Source organism: Mugil cephalus, chromosome 20, assembly GCF_022458985.1.
Source record: "Mugil cephalus isolate CIBA_MC_2020 chromosome 20, CIBA_Mcephalus_1.1, whole genome shotgun sequence".
NCBI lineage: Eukaryota > Metazoa > Chordata > Actinopteri > Mugiliformes > Mugilidae > Mugil > Mugil cephalus.
The window spans coordinates 3,620,668-3,641,866 of NC_061789.1; the positions used below are offsets into that span (position 1 = coordinate 3,620,668).

A 21,199-nucleotide genomic window follows, 5' to 3' on the forward strand; every position below is an offset into this window, starting at 1 on the left:
GAATAAAAAGACAAAACAAAACTGATAAGTTACTCTGCCTCGATAAAAACTGGTAACCTCTCTTCCGCTTCTTCCTGTTGTCCAACCAATTATAAAACGTCATGACATCATTTGATCTGGTACCTACACCGGGACTGATGGCAATGTGAAAGCACACCAAAGGCAGGTCAATCCAGGTCTGAAAATCCTGTGTCAACCTGCTATTTTCGATGTGAAGGGGGTATTAGAAGTTACCCTGGGTTCCTTTGGGACCTCTTAGACTATTATGGAGTGATCTTTGCTGGTGGACAACTCCTGTGGAGGGGAACGGTCGTCTTCAATCTGTCTGTGGATTATTTGTGGTTTCCAAACTCAACCCAAACTTTGGAACCTTTTGCAGCCTTTTGTCTGAGCTCATCTCCTCGGAAAACTCCTTTGCCTTCACACGCTTCTACAAACATGTGTTGTGAAGATCAGACCGAGACAAATCCCTGATTTATTTAAAACTAAACCAGGAACTGAAGGACTCCTGAGTCTTATTACACTGCTGGAAAGACTTCTGAACAGATGGACTCTGATTTAATCACCTCTCTGACATGTAATATTAGCCCAATTTCCTCAATAAACTAATATATAATTGTAATATTTCTGTTTTGTTTGTTTGATTGGGTTCTCTATGTGCAAACACTTTTAATTGAGGCTATTAGTGTGGAAGTGTTTTTTTGAATACAGGCTGTTTCAATTAGAAGGTATTTTCACATTTTGAAGAAGCCCTTTGAGCTAACATTCAGATTCTGTTGTTGCAGGTTTCCTTAAAATGAGCTGACACTGGTTTACAAGCAGTTTGGCCAAGACTTTTACGGTCTTAATCCACCCTGTCTTTTATAGCTGGTGATATTTATCACCTCCACACAAGCCTTCACTTTTATGGCCTCCTCTGACCTTTGCCCCTCTCACCATGCAAGCTCTCCCCCCCCCCCCACCTCCCCGCCTCTGTAGAGTGTACTACAGTGTTTTTGTAGTTGTTTTCTTTATTTGGCACCAATCTCCTTGATTTCATGATTGATATCATAATCTCCAGAACTGGAGGCAACATAGGAATAAAGTTTGGCGTAATCCGGTGGCAGGTCTGAATATGATGTTTACAAATGGGTTATGATCTGGTGTGTTTCTTTGTGAAGTGTCAGTCCAGATGGAGTGTGGGAGGTTTTTTTTTTTTTTTTTTTTTTCCCTCCCTCTGAGCCATGCACTGACTGTCACTTGACGGTTGTTCATTAACGCGTGGAAGACAGGTAGATCGGCATGTCCCAAGGATTATTGAGCCCAGGCTTCACCTAGAAGAACAAGCACTGCCAAGACTTCTGTTTGTTTTTGGGTTTGGTTTTTTGTCTTCAATCAAAGTTTTCTTGTGAATTTGTTGAAAGTTTTTGGGTTTAACTAGAACTCAAGGGTTTTGTTCTCTTACCTGGATGTTCGAATAAGAGACGTTGTGACTTTGGCTCAGTCACCGCCGTCTGGATTCATGTCGTCACTGAAAGCTCGCTTCCAGTCTCCTGTTGGATCTATTGACATGTAGAAAGAAGAAAATGTCCAGGGTCAAGATGTACAGCTCGCACGCTCTTGCTTACCTGTGCGTGTTGATAACGGCGGCGGTCGGCAACGACATGCTGGACCGTTGTTTGACGAGTAATAAGAAATACACCATGAACGTTGTGTTGCTGGAGGACAACAGCTACGGATGGAGTCGGCCGTTTGTTCAGGCGGCCGTGGAGCAAGCCATCGAGGTGGACAGGAAGGAGAACATTAAACATGGTATGGACTTAAACTGAGTAATACGAACAGTTAGTAGAATCAATGCATGAGGCCGGGGTTAACTTTATGAGGCTGTGTTGCACAACACCAAACAGAGAACCGTGAAATCAAGATGGCTGGTAATGAATGTAATAAATAAAAAAATAATGAATGCGCTTGAGGATGAGATTTTACCTTTAAACTTAAAATGCTGTCAAAGATGAGGAGGATTTAAAACACTTCATGACTAAATCTGAGTTTTTATTTGAATAGAAATACACATCAAACACATCCTCAGTCCTACAAAAATATTTTATTTCAACTTTATGGGCAACAGCTTAAAAAACATTTCTAAAAAAGAAAAAAAAAAGACTCAGTTTATTCATGAAATTATCTTTTATTTTCAGGTTTTATGAACGGTGTCCGGGCGTGTTTTTATAGAAAAGCTTCTGAGATACTTCTCAGAACTGAACCTGATTCTGTTCAAATCCGAATAATAAATAATAAACTTTGCTCAATGACTTAAATATGTATTTTCCTACAAAAGGACCCAGAGTTAGAAAACAAAAAAACAAAAACACAGGTTATATGAAAAATGTTGTGATACTGATGTATTTAACGTGTGTCTCACTGTAACTTCATCACTCATGCAAAGTATTTACTGACTGAAACTAACTCTAGGAAACACTTACACATATTAGAAACTAGTTTATTTCAACCGTTTGAAGCTCTTAACCTAGATCTTACCACTTACCGGCCTGGTTTAAAGAGGTTAAACTATTTCCTCTAAGGTCGATGACTGTCTTCTACCAGTCGTGTGCCAATTTCTTTTTTACAGTTCACAGGAAAGCGAAGGTGTTGAATAAAAACATGTTCTTATACAGTTATTCTGTGTAGTTTAGATCTTCACTAAAAGTTTGAGATTAGGCAGGATTATGTGAATTAACCAGAAATTGAATGATACACAATGAAAATGATCTCTTTCATAGTTATTTCTGTTACTAGATAGATAGATAGATAGATAGATAGATAGATAGATAGATAGATAGATAGATAGATAGATAGCATACAAGGAAATAAACCTATAAAGTAAATATAAGATGCACATACCAAGCATAAGGATATATAAGTTAACAAAATATACATTCATAATATATGTGTCCTATATGGAGCTGTCCTTTGTCAAACATCCAAATCCTTGACAAGTTCATTTCTGTGTTGCATCGGCTCCTTTAGCTGTTTTCCTTCAGGTTAATCCATATTCACCGTCTACACGTGACAAACTCACCAAAAAACAAAAACAACAACAACAAAAAAAGAATTTTAATTTTCTTTTTTCGTTGTCGTTGTTGCAGGAGTAGTCCCATTTAGGTGCACCATAGGCCGCTACAACTCGTTCAGATTATGGCTCCTGAAATTGCGGATATAATCAAAACCTGAACCTCGTGATCTGATCCCCTGACATTTACAAAGCTGAGTAGCAACTGACACTGACTCTGAGACGAACAAATTTAGTTCGAAATTACAGGACGTCCGAGCTAAAAATAAGCAGCTGACGCATTGGTGTTAAACTTGTCATCTGTTTTCTGCTAAGGCGTCATTTAAATATTCTGTTTATGTGAAAGCTTTGACAGGGATTTACAGTCTGATGGATAATCAGGGCATTGCTTCAGTCAAATATGCAGAGCTAAGACTGCAGACTTTTCTTGTTAACATGGCTCATGAATCTGCTGTACATCTCCATGGATACATCTGCATTCAACCCATCTCAGTGAGCTTCACTAGGAGCCATGGAGATGAGTTTGAGGAGGTTTGATTCAGGGACCTCAATCGTGGATGCAGAGGGGATTGAAGCAGCTGTTAATCTGAACCTGTGTATTATTTGAATTACTTAATATTGAATGCAAAATATATACATATATAGTAAGTTGGGGGGCCCTACTTAATCTCTCCATTAGTTTGGGGTCCTTGGTCTGAAAAACGTTGAAGACCCCTGTTCTGTATAAATGTGCTAACAGGCAACATGTGAGTATCCTAATACATTCCCGTGATGAAATGTCCATCTTTTCTCTAACAAACCGTCCCTCAGACGTAGTGCATGAGTCATTTTTGTCAATTATTTCCTTTATGATGTCCAGCCACCGGTTCCGAGTAGGAGATTGAAGCTAAGAAGTATGTTTGCAAAATTAGCGATCTTCCACCTTTGGTCATTTTCAAGAAAACAGTCGCCCCCCCCCCCTTTTTTTTTTACATTTATTTGCATCATCATTCCCTGTAGCACTGTTCAGATTGTTCAGAAGTACCATCTGACCAAGAACAGTCTAATTACCCAGATGTGTTTTTGTCAGTTTTATCCAGGACTCATCTGGAGGTAACTTGGTACAACCAACTGTCCCAACTCCAGTATGACCGTCCTGCATCATCCCGTCCATAATTTACAACTAAACCCATCAAGTACAAACTTTCAAGTTGTCAAAATGGTTAACAGCTTTATTATTCATCAAGTGCTGCAGAAAAATGAACTGCGTTAATGTTGATAGCCCTAGTAAATACATAAACCAGGTATTCATCCAGTCATCCATCCACCTACTGCACCTTTAATTAAATTGATTTTAGAACAACAGCCAGTCTAGTATTAACTACTAACTTCATGAATTCATTATTTTTTTTGTTATGTTTAGTTTTTCAGAAGCTACAATCTAATCAAACTCCAGTGTAAAATAAATGATTGACATTTAAAGACCATACTTTCTACCAGTCGCCGATAATGTCAGCCTAATCTAATCAAAGCCATCCCAAAGAGATTAACGAGTCCTTTTTTTATATCAACAACTCTTATCTTTTTAATTTTTTGTTTCCATAACTCAAGGCCTAAACTTCACGCTGACGGCCAACTACAACGGGTTCAACACCACCGTGTACAACCGGCAGGGCTGTGGCAGCAGCACCTGCGAGGGGGTGGCCATCCTCAAACTGCTAACTGTGAGTGTGGACGAATTAAAAAGTTTTCGTTGTGGTGTGGTGTGGTGGTGTGGTCGTGGTGGTGTGTTATTTTAAGGTTTATCAGCCATAAAATCTGTTCTGCGATTCTGCGGATGCTGGTTTGACAGCAATTACAAGTTCCCCTTTTTGTGGTTGGACTTTATTGTCCCTATATTACTTTTTAACAGGAGCAGTCACATATTTATTGCTGCATGACAGCATTATAGTAGACACAAATTAAGCATTTAGCCTAAATTAATTATTTATTTGTCTTGTTTCACAAATCTTGCTGCTGTTGAAACTAAAACGGCCCACTGGTGAAATGGATTCTGGGCAATGTAGGAAACAACAGCTCGAATGGCTGCATGAATGAATGAATGAATGAATGAATATAGCAGTAATGTTGTTAATAACATCGGTGTGACCGTGCTGTGACTCTCTGCAGAGTAGCAATGAAGTTGGATGCGTCATGCTTGGTCCGTCCTGCACTTACGCCACATTCCAGCTGGTAGAGTAAGTATAACTCTCTATACATTATATGTATACAAAAAAAAGGAGACTGCTATTCCTACTACGATTAATAATAAGTAAAACAAACAAACAAAAAACAAGAGCAAGTAAACAGAGCAATGGCAAGCAATACGCAAGTTTAAATGAACAAAACAGAACAACAGAAACAAGGACAGAAGGGAAGAAAAGATATAGAGTTAGAATGGATGGGGACCAGAATGGTTTTCATCTGCAGGGGAATTGAGTTCAGGTTGGTTTGTTTGTGAAAACTGACTGTTTTACAAATGTTATCTGTTGCGTTAATAGATCTGATCATCGCGTGATGTTGATCAGAATGACTTTATTAGTCCTTTATTTGGGGAAAATGCTTTTCGTTACAGCAACTCCTACCCAGACTTTACAAGTGTTCAGAACAAAGAGCAATGCAGGGAATAAAAATATGTAAGAATAAGTAGGAACTTAGAATAAGAATATACACATCACTTTAAAATATATATATATAAATACTCTATAGTAGCATTGAGTATGGGGAAATTATTGCACATAGTGAGTCCAGACTACATTAAATATGTAAGGAAATCTGTACAAGTACATGAAGTGAACATGAGTCATTGCACAGAATATCTCCCTTCCTCACTGGAACCACATGTTCTTGTTTATTTCTTGGTCTCGGCCCTGATGTTAGTTTAGAGACAAAGCTCAGGTTTTAAATGAGTCTTGAAAACATGGTAATTTCACCGCTGTGCTGTTTGATCTGATTTCCACTCGCTCAGTAATCCCCGACGCAATGAAGAGGCCAAACGTACGTGCTAGCTAAGAGACTGTCCGTTAATTATCTACAGGTGGATGATATCAGGCCAGAAATTCATTTGGGACAAAGCACAGAGGAGAAGGTCGGGGGTACGGTCACTACTCTGTTTATTTTGATTCTCATCTTCTCATTTGTCTGTTGTGTGTCTCAGTGAAGAAATCGGCTTGCGTCTGAGCATCCCCATCATCTCTGCCGGCAGCTTCGGCCTCTCGTGCGACTTTAAGCCCAAACTGACCCGGATTCTGCCCCCGGCGAGAAAGGTCTCTGACTTTCTCGTCAACTTTATGAACGAGTCGCTGCCGTTTAAGAAAGTGTGGAGCAACGTGTACGTCTACAAGATGTCCACTAACGCGTCCGAGGACTGTTTCTGGTGAGCCAGCGCTTACACGTAAAACTGATTTGCTGCTTTAGCGTGAGCTCCTGCTTTTTGGATTCATCTCTTTGGTTTTTTGGCCACAGGTACATCAACGCACTGGAAGCACCTTCCGCCAAGTTTGCCTCAGGTACAAATAGAGAGATGCTGCGAACAGAGAAAGACCTGATAGAAGCTCTGACGTCCAAGAAAAGACACAGCAACAGTGAGTTTTTCATGTTGTTCCCGCGGCCGTTCTGGTGCTCGCCAAATAGCTGGCGTAGTTTTTTTTTTTATCTTTATGCTGCCATAGTTTCTATTTTTATTGCTCCTGAACCAAAGAGTTGTCAAACTTTATTTCGTTGTTTTTCACCAGACGATGACAATAAAGCTTATTTTTTCTTATTATTATTATAATTTTCGACTAAATAATAAAATCATTTTCTTAGCAGCACGGATAAAGAACTCCACAGTCATCTACTTTCAGTTCACTTATATTCAGTTAAATTCATTATTAAGGATTTTATTTTTCCGTTTTGTGCCAGAGCATCTGTGCGTATACTTTACATACAGTTCACACACCCAGCAACATAAAAACACAGGCAATACACCACACACACAACACATCCAACGTACCAGACGTAGGAGATAAAAGAACTTGATAAAATAACCTGCAAAGCAGAGTCGACTAAGAATCAATTAGAAATTAAGATTAAAAAGTATCTGATCATCTTGCAAAAAGTGCAGTACTTGTACTCTCAATTTATGGTACATGAAATTAGGGGTGCACCCATTGATCGATCAGCGCCGATTTCCTTACTTCTGCAGGATCGGCGATCGGCCGATTCTTTGATGTGAAACCGATCTTATCTACCGATCTTATCTACCTCCGCAAAAGTCTGAAAGTCAGCCACTGTCCCCTGCTGCTCTGCCGTGAGAGACATGGCCGACTGACGGGCCCGCCCACCGGGTCAGGTCACGTCCGCACGCTCTGCACAACGTGCCACCGGTTACCCGGAGCTGTAGTCTACTGTATGAAGTGCACAATGAAATCCTTGAATGAGAACATTGAGAAGTAGCAGCAGCTCGTTCAGCTATCTGAGATTCCCATCGACAGGAGCCAGAACCCACTGGAAGCTCCACGAAAATCGTTTCCCTCATCTTCTTCCACTTGCCCGAGTCTTATCTCTCTGCCCGTGCACAGGCATTAAAAAGCGACCGTCTGTTTAGCTCGGCTGGACATGTAATAGATGACAAAAGAAGTCGCCTGTCTGGTGAAAAGGCAGAAATGTTTTTGTTAATCAAGAAAAACCTGCCATTAATGCAAGTGACTGCAAAAAGTCAGTGAAAACAACTTACTTGTATCATGCTAATTCTTGTTATTACCTGTTGACTTTTGAAAATTACAAATGCTGCACTTTATTTTAGATTAATATTTTAACATTTAAATAGCCACAAAGCTGCTGCGTTTGGGCATTTTTTTCTTTTTGCACCTCAAGGAAACCAAAAACACAGGACACATGGTGGTTGCTAAGTTGTTTTTTTGATATTTATTTTAAGTTTAATATTTTATTAACTACCTCAAACCTTGTGATTCCCTTTATTTGTAAAAGCAAAAACTGCTGTGCACTTTATTTTTGGTAAGAGGTTCAAAACAAGTCTGCAATATGAGAAAAATGAAAGACTAAAGGAGCTGATATAATTTAGTACAATAGACAGCCATGCTGTGCAACAAGTTTGTATTGGCAGGTATTGTTTGTTTTTCATTAAAATGCAGGTCAGGCTTTTTAAAAATCGGTGATCGGCCAGAAAACTGCAATTGGTGCACCCCTATATGAAATAAAACCGTACAAAATCATACTTCACAGTATTGTCACTGTAATTCATCATGCCGTATTCTAATGTGAGCGAGTACAGACAGAATAATTTCACATCTCTGTGAATTATGTAGTTCTTCTTCTTTGCATAAAAATCAACCTCTGCGGTTTGGTTATTGTACATTCACTTGAAAGGTTAGCTTAGCATTGCTATGTCACTAGCACTAAAGCTACAAGCATCCTGACAAAAGTTTATCTGGAAAAATAAACCAACTCCCCGAATGTCTTGATTTCACTGTAAAAAAATAAAAATAAAGTCACTAGGTTAGCTAGGTAGCCACTGAGGTAGCTAGCTAGCTGCCTGGACCTCTTCTAAAAAAACTATGTTGTGGTGTGAAATCCCAAAATATATATATATAATTTTTTTTTAAAAAAAAACCTCACCAAACTACCAGAAATCTGCAGCGTATCATCACATCTACAGCTAAGCACAGGTGTTACAGGCAACTGTATATTAATATCGTGGTATATTTAGCAAATTATACCTTAAAATGTTAAAAAGTTTACTATAATGAAGAAACATGATATTGTACGGTAGTTTTTTTTTTACAGTTTTGTGTTTGTTTGACATTGCTTTTGCCATATTGTGTTTTGATGTTGCAGTAATTTTTTGTAAAAGAACATTTATGAAGTTTAACTCCACCGGAGATTTTAGTTATTTCACAACTGCACCGATGCTCAGGTTTAAACAGTTTTAGTGGCTCTGACTTTAGCTTTACTTTGGTAACTCCACGCGTGTTTAATTTAGAGCAGGTCTAATAAGTTTTAATTTATAGAGTAAAATAACTCAGCGTCCGCTGAATGGATTGCAGGAGCGTTTACATTTTTCTACAGACATTAATGAACATTAATCTCAGACACTAACAACATTCACAGCTGTACTTTAACACGTTGGAACATGACGTCTCGTTTTTCCTCCACATTTTGTTGTAAACAGCAGGTTAGGGTAATTGTATGGTACGATAGCTTCAGCCCTAAAATTCACTTCTTTGAAGCTGCTATTTCTTCTATAAATAAACTCTGATTTCTTTCGTCCTTTCTTTCAGTTTTCATCTTATGTGGGAGCGTTGACAACGTAGTTTCAATAAAGAATAAGGCCGGTCACATTAGCGAAGACATCATGTTCATTCTTCTCGATGTTTACAAGTAAGCTGATGTGTTAACCACTTCTCCAGCTGTGTGACATTTTAAGTTAAGGAATTAAAGTGACCCCTTTACCCTCGTAGCCCTGAGTATTATGTCAACGAAACATCTGCCGCGGGTATGCAGAACGTCCTGGTTATCACTCTGCCGCAGAGGAACTACGTCTACAGCTCCCACTCCCACTCATACAACGACACGGTGAGCCACACCTCCGGCACACAGTCATTTATTTGTTATAAACATAATAAAAGACGTGTGTGTTATTCTGCCGGGACAGATAAATGACTATGTGGCTGGATATCATGATGGAGCGCTGCTGTTTGGAAAGGTGCTCAGAGAGAGGATGCTCAGTCAGAGAAAGAAGACGGTGCGTCTGAGAGACAACCCGTTCGGAAACGTCTCCTTTGACGGTGGGTGTGGTTGGTTAGAGATACAAGAGATAAAACTAAAACTTTTAACTCAGACAGAAGCTGAATCATCAGGAAGATTTCCAGTTTGATCAGTGGCTTTGTTCAAGACAAAATGGCAAAATAGATTTAAAGTGCACTACAAAATAAATTCTGTAAGTACTTTTTTTTTCATTAGAATTTTGTTAAAAATAATAATCTGAATTCTGAGTTTGAGCTCAGATTTTTTTGAAAAATAAAACAAAAGTCTGAAATTAAACTCTAAATTCATGTGACTTATACAAAAAAATTAAGATTAAATTCAGAAAATTTATAAGAGAAAAAAATCAGAATTGTGAAAAGAAATCCAAGAATTCAAGAAATTCTATGAAAATTTGAATTTTGGAAATTTAAACTCATGATTATGAGAATTTTGACAAAGATATGGTAATTCTGAATTAAAAAAAATCAGGAGTTTAATCTCAGACCCAAAACTATTAAATCTTAAAGAATGTAGATTCATTAATGTAGGAGAAGAAAATCTTAATTATTAAACTCTCGATTTATGCTCATAAATATGAGAAAAAAGAAATAATTAAAAATTTTGTGAAAAAAGTAATGTGTCAAAAACAAAACATTGTATTTGTGAATATAAACTGGGATTTTGATAAAACTTTAGTTTAGAAAAGCTTTAGTTTAAACTAAGAGTATATAAAACCAGAATTCAGGGATAGAAAAATTAAAAAGCGAGTACTGAATTTAAATACAAATATCAGAAAAAAGAAAAAAATTAATGCTAAACATTTTAAGAGAAACATAAAATCAAGAGAAATAAAGTTCGGAAAGAGTTTGAAGTCGCAATCTTAAGAAAAAAAAACTAGTTCGGGATCAAGAATGTAAAGATTTACTTGTTGAATTATATTTTTAAACTTTTTATAAACTGATTTTCTCTTTGCTAACTCAACACTGACTCTCGTCCTGTTCTGTGTAAAACGAGAATCATCTCAGAGCGTTGCATCACTCCTCACGCTGGTTTTATGGTCGGTTTTATTGGCGTCTGCTGACCCACATACCAACTGATTTGTCAGCGCAGATGCTTCAACTCCTGAATTTTGTCCTCAGTTTACTTCACGGGAAAAAGGCTCAAAGCAACAATGAGCGACTCTGGTTCAGCTTTCAACCACTTTTTTTGAGAAAATGCTTGGTGCTCGCTAAGGTCCTGCACACTTCCTGCAACACCAGAGACATTTTTACAGACATTTACATGCTACATGAGATTAGATTATGTCATTTTAATAGTCGCTCATGAATTCAAGTTATTGTTCCAAGCAAAACGATCATTTAATGGTTCTATCTTCTCTGAAATTGTTTAATTAACCACTTTTCATTCATTCAGAAAATTACCGGTAGATGATCAACAATGTCAGACATATTGAGTTAATTTTTTTTAACTTTGTGTATTTCTTCGAGCAGGAATGGGAGGACACTATGTGCTCGATGAATACGGCGACAGAGACGTCAACTTCTCCGTGATTTACACATCTACTCTCACTGGGAAGGTGAGACCGTGCTGTCCATTCGACCGTCAGCTCAGTCGGTGTCATCGCAAACCTCTGATTTACTTCATATGTCTGTCTCCCTCCAGTACGAAACGCTGCTGGTGTTCGATACATCGAAGAATGGAACCATCACGGTGACTGAAAACCCTAACCTGATTTGGAGAGGGTCTGTCCTACCCCTGGACAGGCCAGATAGTCAAGACGGTAATCTGCATGAATTATTTAGCGATAACGCCCCCAGGCATAGATTAAAATGCTTATTGTAAATGCTGTTGTGTGTTTGCTTTCAGGCTTAGACATCCAGGATGTGACTTTGATCGTTCTGAGCCTCAGTGTTGTCGTGGTGACCGTCATCGCTCTCATCTTCTACAGGTAAACAGCAAAACACATGTGAATGTTCAATGTCGTATCTTAGCGTAATAAAAGCTCATTTTTGTCCCACAAATATGCCCCTGTTCTCGTCACGTATGTGTTCACGGTTTGTGTTGTCAGGCAGAACAGAAAAGAGCGACGCATTCAGAAGAAGTGGTCTCACATCGAGCCACACCTGATAGCTCCTCTGGATGAGAGGGAGGTCTCTCTGAAGGTAAACATCAGCTCCTGGATGTAACTCAGAACTGAGTTGGAGCGAGAAACCTGTGAAAAAAATCCAAATTCAGCAGTAAAAAAGATTGAATTGCAAGAAAAATTTTGTACCCTCTACATTTTTGCATTTTATTTTCATTTTTTCATTTAATAAACTTGAATCATCTTCCTTACGTTACTGATTTGAATCATGAAACATCATTAGATCATCACATTTAGGCCGGTTTGATGTTATTTAGACCAAATTTAACTGAAGGTCAATGGAAACTCATGAAACTGGGCATCCAGGTCTGCAGCTGTTCACAAATGTGTGTTTATGTAACAGATTGATGAAGATAAGAGGAAGGACAGTACGTACTTCTCCTCCAGAGGCCGCTACGACAAAAAGGTACCGGCATTACAGCTCCTTAATAATCTCTTTATGTAGTTGTAAAAGGATTCAATAGAAGGAGATGATTGTGACAAAACTTATTTCTGTGTATTTTGCAGCCCGTCATCTTGAAAGAGCTGAAACGCAACGATGGAGACTTCACCGACGACCAGAAAATAGAGCTCAACACTGTGAGATCCGTCCGTGGTTCATCCAGATGTAATAAATTTGAATGAAACTAGACTGTTAACCTTCCCTGTCACTTCCCGCTCTCTTTCACGTTTTTGTTTTCAGCTGATGCGCATTGACTACTACAACCTGACTAAGTTTTATGGCACGGTGAAGTTTGAATATGGCGTGTTTGGGGTGTTTGAGCTTTGTCAGCGAGGCTCCCTCAGGGTAAGACAACCTCGACCAATTTGAAATGTCTAATAATTTATTGCACTGGCATAGTTGATGCATCTCCATCCTAGCCGTCTGAAAGTCTCTATTAATGCACATTTTTCTTTTTAATTAAACGTTATTTTGAGTTTAAGTAAAGTATTTAAGTAAAGTAATAACAAGGTAAATGTCATATGCACACACAGAATGCAACTTTGACCATTTCTGCTGTAATGTTTATTATCTCATGTTGTTTATAACGGTGGCCTCTTTCCTGCACGCTCACAATGGCTTTACTGTTCTCTTGATAAGTTTTGGACGCTCAGTTTAAAGAACACTAGTTAGTGTGTGTACATGGAAACACGCAACCTGGTTAACTGTTCAACACGTTCATTTAATAAAAGTAATAAAAGTGTCGACACTTTTTTTTTTATCTGATTGTCTTTTCTTTTCAGTACATTCTAAATGACAGGATATCGTACCCTGATGAAACCTTCATGGACATGGAGTTTAAGATATCGGTCATGTACGACATAGCAAAGGTAAGAAGCTTTTGTCAGTATGTAATTAGTTTGCACATTTTTCTAAAAACCAGTCATTTGTTCATATCTGTGAGTTGCATGAGTCAGTGAATCCAAGTTTCCAGTATCTGCTGTGAGCTCCTTGTTACTAAGTGTTTCTGGTAACTGCTGATCCGTGTCTACAACAGTTTGGAGGAATTTTAGCCCATTCCTTAAAACTGAACCACTTCAGTTCTGAGATGTTGGTGGGTTTACTCTCATGAACTGATTCAGGTCCTTAAAACAACATTTCCATTGGATTAAGGTCAGCATTCTGACTTGGCCATTCCTAAACATTCATCTTGCTCTTCTTTAACAGTTCTTTTTGTAGCCACATATTTAAACTCATTAAGGTTTAGGGCTTTCATTAATTTTAAGAAATGGTAAAATAATATTATATGCAGATGACACCACTTGTTATCTTGTAGGATCACTTACGTCTGTCCTTGGGCTCTTCCTCCTTGACCCAGTTTCTCTTCACATTCATCTCACGGACACGTGTCCTGACTTTTTCTTTTAGAGTTCACTGGTAGAATTCAGAATTAATTTATTATTATTATTTATTTTTTTGGGTAGGGACCATGCACATTGATGAACAAACAATATAGAAGAACATTGTTTAAATAAATATGTCGGATTATAGCACAGCTGCTAATTTTCATCTGCAGTCCCTAATAAATATATAAAATACAGATGGCAGTGCACTACACAGTCAGGATAAAACAATACAATAAAGAAATAAAATACGGATCACAGTTCACAGTCAAGATAAAAACGATACAACAGTATCGAAACAATACAATAGATAATTCATTCAAGTCATTCAAGTAAACCCAAGTCCGGTCAGTGAAGATATTGTTTGAGGTTTCCTTTAAAGGATAAGTATGTATGAGTATTCCCTTATTGTGGACTGGTTCATCATTGATGACAAGATACAGCAGAGCAGGCCCAAACCCGGACATTAGCTCCACCTCATGTTTTATGGAGGGACGAGGTTCTGTTGGTTCATCTCCAAACATGACGATGTCTCTCATTCAAACCAAACTATTCTACTTTGGTCTCATCCGTCCACTAAACATTGTCCCAATAGTCTGATTTGTCCACATGATGTTTAGAAATGTTCTTTTTGGAGAGAGAGCAGTGGCTTTGTCCATCACACCATGGTTGTTGAGTGGTAGAAGTTCCCCTGGGTTCCTCTGGGACCTCCCAGACTATTATGGAGTGATCTTTGTTGGTGGACCACTCCTGTGGAGGGGAACAGTCGTCTTCAATCTGTCTGTTTGGCGGATTATTTATGGCTTCCAAACTCTTTAGAGATGGATTTCGAAACTTTTCCAGCCTTGATGAGCAACAACAACTGTTTCTCTGTGTATGTCTACAGGGCATGTCGTACCTCCACTCCAGTAACGTCGGAGTCCACGGGCGTCTCAAGTCCACCAAGTGTGTGGTAGACAACCGCATGGTGGTCAAGATCACCGACTATGGCTGCCACACCATCCTGAAGCCTGGCAGAGGTGAGTTTTCCAGCACTTATTACTTGCCGCGTTTACATTACACTTTTTTTGTGTGTATTTCTGGTATTTCTGAAATTTCAATAAAGTACAATTACTCTTTGTACATGTACGTGTTTCCATTAAAAGCAAATGAGCTTGTCTCGCAATATCCCACAACTCTCTAATATTCTCGTCATGCGAGACTTCACTTTTAGGAAGAGACATGAAAGTGTTTTAACTTTAGATATTTGAGAGTTTTTTTGAAATGTAGGCGTTTCCATTACCGTTTTTTTATTGCGACATTTTGGTTTTGCACATTTCTAGGGGAAACTGTTGTCAGTTATTGACACTGAATTAAATATTTAACCTTTTCCTGTCCTCTCAGACTTGTGGACGGCCCCAGAGCATCTTCGCAATGACGGCGTGTCTCAAAAAGGCGACGTCTACAGCTACGCCATCATTGCCCACGAGATTGTTACGAGACAGCCTGTGTTCTACACACAGTACTGCTCTGATAAGATAGGTGGGGCACCTCTTTCATTATTTAGTTTGGCAGTTTTTATTGTGATTTAAGATGATAGTTGTCTCCATACAAGACAGTTTACTGTAAGTTGTGACGGTTGTTGACTATGCGATCCCTCAGAGAAGATCTACAGAGTGCAGTACCCCACTGACAACAACGTCTTCAGACCGGAATTCAGCTTTGAGGGTGCGTCCGAGAGGGAGGTTGAGGTAAAAAAATAAATAAATTCAAAACACCAAGGAGCTGTTGCAGTAACAGACTCTAAGCACTGAAACAAGGATAATGTTTGACGGTGTTGACGTGTCTGCAGCTGTACATGCTGATAAAGAGCTGCTGGGATGAAGATCCAGAACGGAGGCCAGATTTTAGAAGAATAGAGTTAACGCTGGGAAAGATTTTCAGGTATGAATAGACATTGGAACAGATTACATGACAGTTGAACAAATCTAGTAGTAGGGTTTTCTCTGCGATAGAGTCCCGGTGGACCACATTTTAAAAAATTCTTTTGATCTGACTCTTGCAGTAACTTGCACAACCAAGCCACTGAGACGTACATGGACAACCTGATCCGTCGTCTGCAGATGTACTCGAGGACTCTGGAGCATCTGGTGGAGGAGAGAACCTCTTTGTACAAAGCTGAGAGGGACAGAGCGGATCACCTCAACTTCATGCTTCTCCCACGGTAGGATTATATCGAACTATAATAGTTAAATAAAAGACGTTCAGGTGACTTTGGAGTGTACATAAAGCAAGAGACTCATTTCAGCTGAAGAAATTAAGTGAACAAACCTCAACTTTGAGACAACGACCAATGGGAGCGACTGGTACAGTCAATTGACATAAAACACGTTAATTGGCGTATGTTTTTTACGCATGTTCAAGACACTGGTCCCCACCACGTCCACCACTTCAAAATGGAAGAATAACTCATTGTTGGGTTCTGTTAGAAATATGAATCGTACAACTGCACTCACAACGTCTATAAGGACCAAGATTTTTAAATATTGGATAGATGAGGCTTTGGGGTTTTGTGAAGGAGGCCATAACAAAGTCTGATACAAAGATCTTCTCTGCCAGTTAATTAAAAAAAAGTGCAGATTTTTAAATTTATGTATAAATAAAGGGGCGTGGCCTCTTTAAGTGACTGGTGGGCGGCTCCAAAGTAAAAGTTTTAAACATAATCTTAAACCTTTGTAGCTTGTTAGGCAGCTTTTCTTTTATTCTTGGACGCGAGAACTGGTCACCCCAGACGTAACAGTAGCATGATTACTAATAATTACTGAAAGCACATAAATTTACAGGGTATTAAATTAACTAGTCGTCTTCGTGTAGCGGCGAGCATGAACTCACTGTAGTGGAGTTAGCGTAATTAACCTCCTGAGACCCAAGCTTTAGTTTGCTATGCATTAAAAATTTCTCCTATTTCTCCTTTGGGACCAGTAGGACCTAAGAAGTATAAAAACTAAGCATCTTTCAAGAGGAAGTAGTAGTTTTTGAAAAAAACAAAACAACAAAAAAAATTATTTCATTATTGATATTACAATAAAGACACCAACGTGTGACAAAATATGAATTATATAAATATCATAATATTTTAGTACCTCAACATGGCTGAGCAAAACCAGCATTGCAAACAATGAAGTCCCAACTTAAGTTTTAACTGCAGAATTTGATGGGGTTTTGTCCTGTGATTGTCTGTAGAATGAATCCTATGAAATGCTATCATGGGCAATCCAATGAAACCCAATCCAACATGACTTGAAGAACAGCACAAGGTGTTGACCTGGCCTCCAAATTCACCAAATCCTAAATTGATCAAGTATCTGTGGGATGAGGTTTTGGCAACTATTGTATTGACACTTCCACTAGATGGCAGATTAAAGTGTCCACTCATGACGACAGAATAAGCTGCAACAAAACCTAAAACTTAATGTCCCCATATGGGGACGCAATGTCTCAGGAGGATAAACCAATATCACATTTTCCTTTCCTCCTCAGCCCGGTGGTTCGTTCCCTGAAGGAGACGGGCCGAGTGGAGCCGGAGCTGTTTGAGGAGGTGACCATCTACTTCAGCGACATCGTGGGATTCACCACCCTCTGCCACTACAGCACGCCAATGGAGGTGGTGGACATGCTCAACGACATCTACAAGAACTTTGACAGCACCCTTGATCACCACGACGTCTACAAGGTGAGTTTAGAGCAGATTTACTGGAGTTATTTTGAGGGAGTATTTGCATTTTATGAAACAGGGAAATATTGGATAGTTACAGGATAGTGCAATAGTTTATAATGTGTAAAATGCAATATGGTTTCCAAACCTTTTTGGTTTCTTACAAACTGCAGAGTGTAGTTCAGGTTACATCTCAGATTTCTATGAAGAGAGGCTTGTGTGGCTTGGTGGTTTCATTTTCAACGATGCTCATATGATCCAAAAACATCTCTTCTAAATACTTTAATTTCAGTTTGCTGCTAATATTTATCTGATACTTTTACTTTGTCTAGTCATGTAAAGTTTTAGCTTTCATTTTGAGTTTTAAGCTAAAACGTGCTGGAAGTTGAGTTTAATGTATGAGTTTTTAAAAATATTTTGCTTTATTCATTGCACATCAGGTTGAGACAATAGGAGACGCCTACATGGTCGCATCAGGTTTGCCCAAACGCAACGGCAACAGGCACGCAGTGGACATCGCCCACATGGCCCTGGACATCCTGTCATTCGTAGGGACGTTTGAGTTGCAGCATCTGCCTGGGATTCCTCTGTGGATCCGTATTGGTGTACATTCAGGTACAAGACACTGATAACTGATCTTATCAGCAGAGCAGCTTATAAAGTAGCATAATGTTGACCGCCATGTACTATTTTTACGTTTATCTGTTTTCCATTTACTCCAGAAAACATTTAAAATGGCAACTGGACTTATAGAGTTTAGAGAAGACGTTTCATCCAAGTAGTTTTTCCAGTTCTAAGGGACTGCTGGGAGGTTTGAGGTTTAAATAGGAAACACTGTAGGTTCAACCGTTCAGAAACCTGCTTGACTTGTTCCTGTTAACGACCAGAAACTGGCGCAACTGATGTCCTTGAAAGGCAGATACTTTCCTGTAATGTCTTTAGTTCCCTATAAATGGTTCCTTATCATCTGCGCTCATTTACACACACATAAAAAATTCCAGTTCACATCTTTTTCTTATAGGTGACAGTAGCAAATTAGGCCACACCTCCATTTAGGTGAAACCAAACCACTGGCAGTAAATACGATAATCATGATCAGTGTTTATTGTGCGTTGCAAGCATTTGTGGATCAGAAATGGCTAACGTTAGTCAGGCAGACACATGTGTTGTTACATAGAAAAACTTATAGGGACAGCAAGTCCATAAACCAGCGACATATACCACACCTCCTTTGTTTTCACTCATAAAGTAGTGTGGCCTTATCAGTGACATAAGGTTATGCTCTTACATAGGAGCGGAAAAAAACGTTTTCTCTCTTTATGATTCTGCTGACACCTAGTGGCCACATGGTACAATTACAGTTGCGAAGTTTTTGTTTTTTTAAAGTTTTTTAAAGTTTTATGTGTCCCTCAGTACTTTGTACATTTCTGCATCAGCAAATTTCTCACTAGATTACTTTATTCATCCTTTAAAGGGAAATTAGGTCGTCATAGCAGTCGGGTATTTGAATATAATAAAATAGAATAAAAACTGAGCAAATGAGAAAATGAGCCAATATTACAGCTAGGTTTGAAAGTAACTTCCTTCCAACAGGGAAACATTTGAAGGTTTTACATTACTACGTCTCTAAATTATCTTAATGTGCTGTGCAGAACAATATCAATTAACTGGATCGTGTCTGGTTGCTTGTATTTGTGTGCAGGACCTTGTGCAGCGGGAGTCGTCGGGAATAAGATGCCTCGCTACTGCCTTTTTGGAGACACGGTCAATACCGCCTCGCGCATGGAGTCTACAGGCCTGCGTAAGAAACACACACATTTCAGCACAATTACACCAATGGCAGGTAGAGGTGGTTGATGTTTCGCGTTGTCTTCCCAGCTCTAAGAATTCACGTTAGCCAGTCCACCATCAACATCCTGCAGAGGACGGACTGCAAGTTTGAGTATGAACAGAGAGGAGAGACGTACCTAAAGGTTGGTTTTGGTTTTTCATTGTCTTCAACTGATGCAGTCACCACTTTAATTTCCTCTAATTCGTGAACTTGATCCACAGGGTAAAGGCAAAGAAATGACATACTGGTTAACAGGGGTGACCGGGGGAAAGTACAACCTGCCGACACCACCGACAGCGTGAGTACAGTCCAACACATTTACTAAAATATTCAAGAGTCAATCTGGTTTTGTCATCATTTTATTAAAGCTGTAGTGCTGAACTAAATAAAGGTCTGCTATATTTAAATCAGAAAGTTCCCGCAATGCTGATTAAGCTAATTGACGACATGCAATGGTGTCGAAACCCGCAGTTCCTCAAATGGCCACTTGAGGGTGTCAATCCCCAAAGACCTTCATGTTAAAATTTCCAACTTTACGTGAAGAGTTTTGGTATCTCCAGCTAATTTGTCCCCTCTGTGGCAAATGTGAGGGGCTGACAAGATGGCGACAACCAGGGTAACTACACTGAGCTTCAGAAATTTAAGTCAACTTATGTCTGAATCCACGCAAGCATTGAAAAAAGAATGAAAACCAAGAAAAGTCCCAGATGAAAAACAAAACAAAAACTCAACGTTCAGAAAAAAAAAATAGTCTTTTGAAGTGAATTTTTGATGTGTAATTACCCTCATTGCCAGAAGAAACAAAGAGACAAAGATAAAGTGCTTAGACTTTACTGATCCGCAGGGGAAATCGCTTGAAAACCAGCAGTAATAATAAAAATAGGTAAAGATCGTTAAAAAATAAAATAATTCAAGAAAATAATAATATAATAATCTAGTAAAATAAAAAATAAAAAAAATGTCCAAATTTTTCTTTTGAACACATATATTTTATACATGGGAAGGATCAAAAAGGGACAAAGTGTGCATTAACATTAATATTAAAACAGCTGGATTGGACATTATATATATGAAATCCCAACGTTCTTGAAGGAGTAACTGCTAATTAGTTGTAAGGACAACACGTCTAAAATGAAGCAGAATAAGCTGCCTCAAACCTAAAATTTAATGTCCACATGTGGGGACGCTGGGTCTCAAGAGGTCACATCTAAAATATAAAATAATCCAAAACAAACCACATTGTTCCCTCCTCAGGGAGAACTTCCAGCGGCTCCAGCAGGACCTGGCAGAGATGATCGTGTCCAGCCTGGAGAAGCGTGGCGACATAGGCGAAGGCTTCGAGAAGAGAAAGACCCTTTCCACAAAAATCCGCCGCAGAGAGACCAACAGCAGCGTGCAGAAAGACAGCCCGCCCGAGTACTTCCACCTGGCCGTCACCGACAACCCCAGCACCTACCTGTGATCTCAAAGAAGATGCCGTAGACGTTCGTCAACCCCCGTTTTGTTCGTTTTTGGACAGTTGTTTTCGTTCAGGTTGGAGTGAGTGGAATGTTAAAGGGAGACTCTTAACATATGTGTTGATGTTCTGATCAGCGTGTTTTTTTTCCCACTACCACATAAATTAAATGCTTTTAAGACATCATTTTATCCGATCGATCAGTAAAAGGAAGCGTGTTCCCCTCCCTCAGGTACGAATTGAAACATTTGGTTTGTTTATTTTAAGCCATTCCTCTTTCAGTGTCTTGTGAACTGCGTAGGTCTTTGTGTTTGTATTTTGATGTCACTGCTCGGAAAGTCAAACATTTAAAATTTTCCAACTGTAAATTGTCCCCGAAACCTTTTTTTTCCCCCTTTCAAATAAAAATGGCACCAACAGAAATAAAACCTGCTTTT

At 39.0% G+C, this 21,199-nt stretch overlaps 1 protein-coding gene across 1 annotated transcript; it reads left to right on the forward strand.

The window, feature by feature from the left end:
• Positions 1 to 1,263: 1,263 nt before the first annotated feature.
• On the forward strand, positions 1,264 to 21,130 carry gucy2ca (guanylate cyclase 2Ca). The gene is made up of 27 exons (XM_047570810.1): positions 1,264 to 1,791; positions 4,640 to 4,752; positions 5,198 to 5,265; positions 6,225 to 6,443; positions 6,533 to 6,651; positions 9,349 to 9,448; positions 9,529 to 9,643; positions 9,723 to 9,855; positions 11,305 to 11,390; positions 11,477 to 11,594; positions 11,681 to 11,762; positions 11,883 to 11,976; positions 12,301 to 12,363; positions 12,465 to 12,536; positions 12,640 to 12,744; positions 13,182 to 13,268; positions 14,668 to 14,800; positions 15,165 to 15,302; positions 15,423 to 15,511; positions 15,613 to 15,704; positions 15,826 to 15,984; positions 17,301 to 17,493; positions 17,916 to 18,090; positions 19,178 to 19,276; positions 19,354 to 19,448; positions 19,528 to 19,604; positions 20,561 to 21,130. The coding sequence occupies exons 1-27, from the start codon at positions 1,566 to 1,568 to the stop codon at positions 20,766 to 20,768; spliced, it is 3,258 nt and encodes a 1,085-aa protein (XP_047426766.1). The 5' UTR covers positions 1,264 to 1,565; the 3' UTR covers positions 20,769 to 21,130.
• Positions 21,131 to 21,199: the final 69 nt, after the last annotated feature.

Excerpts from the sequence above, each read along its gene's own strand:
- gucy2ca (XM_047570810.1), top strand. The coding sequence starts at position 1,566 with ATGTCCAGGGTCAAGATGTACAGCTCGCACGCTCTTGCTTACCTGTGC. Across the intron at positions 12,364-12,464 it reads GAGGCCGCTACGACAAAAAG|CCCGTCATCTTGAAAGAGCT; the intron begins GTACCGGCATTA and ends TGTATTTTGCAG. Across the intron at positions 17,494-17,915 it reads ATCACCACGACGTCTACAAG|GTTGAGACAATAGGAGACGC; the intron begins GTGAGTTTAGAG and ends ATTGCACATCAG.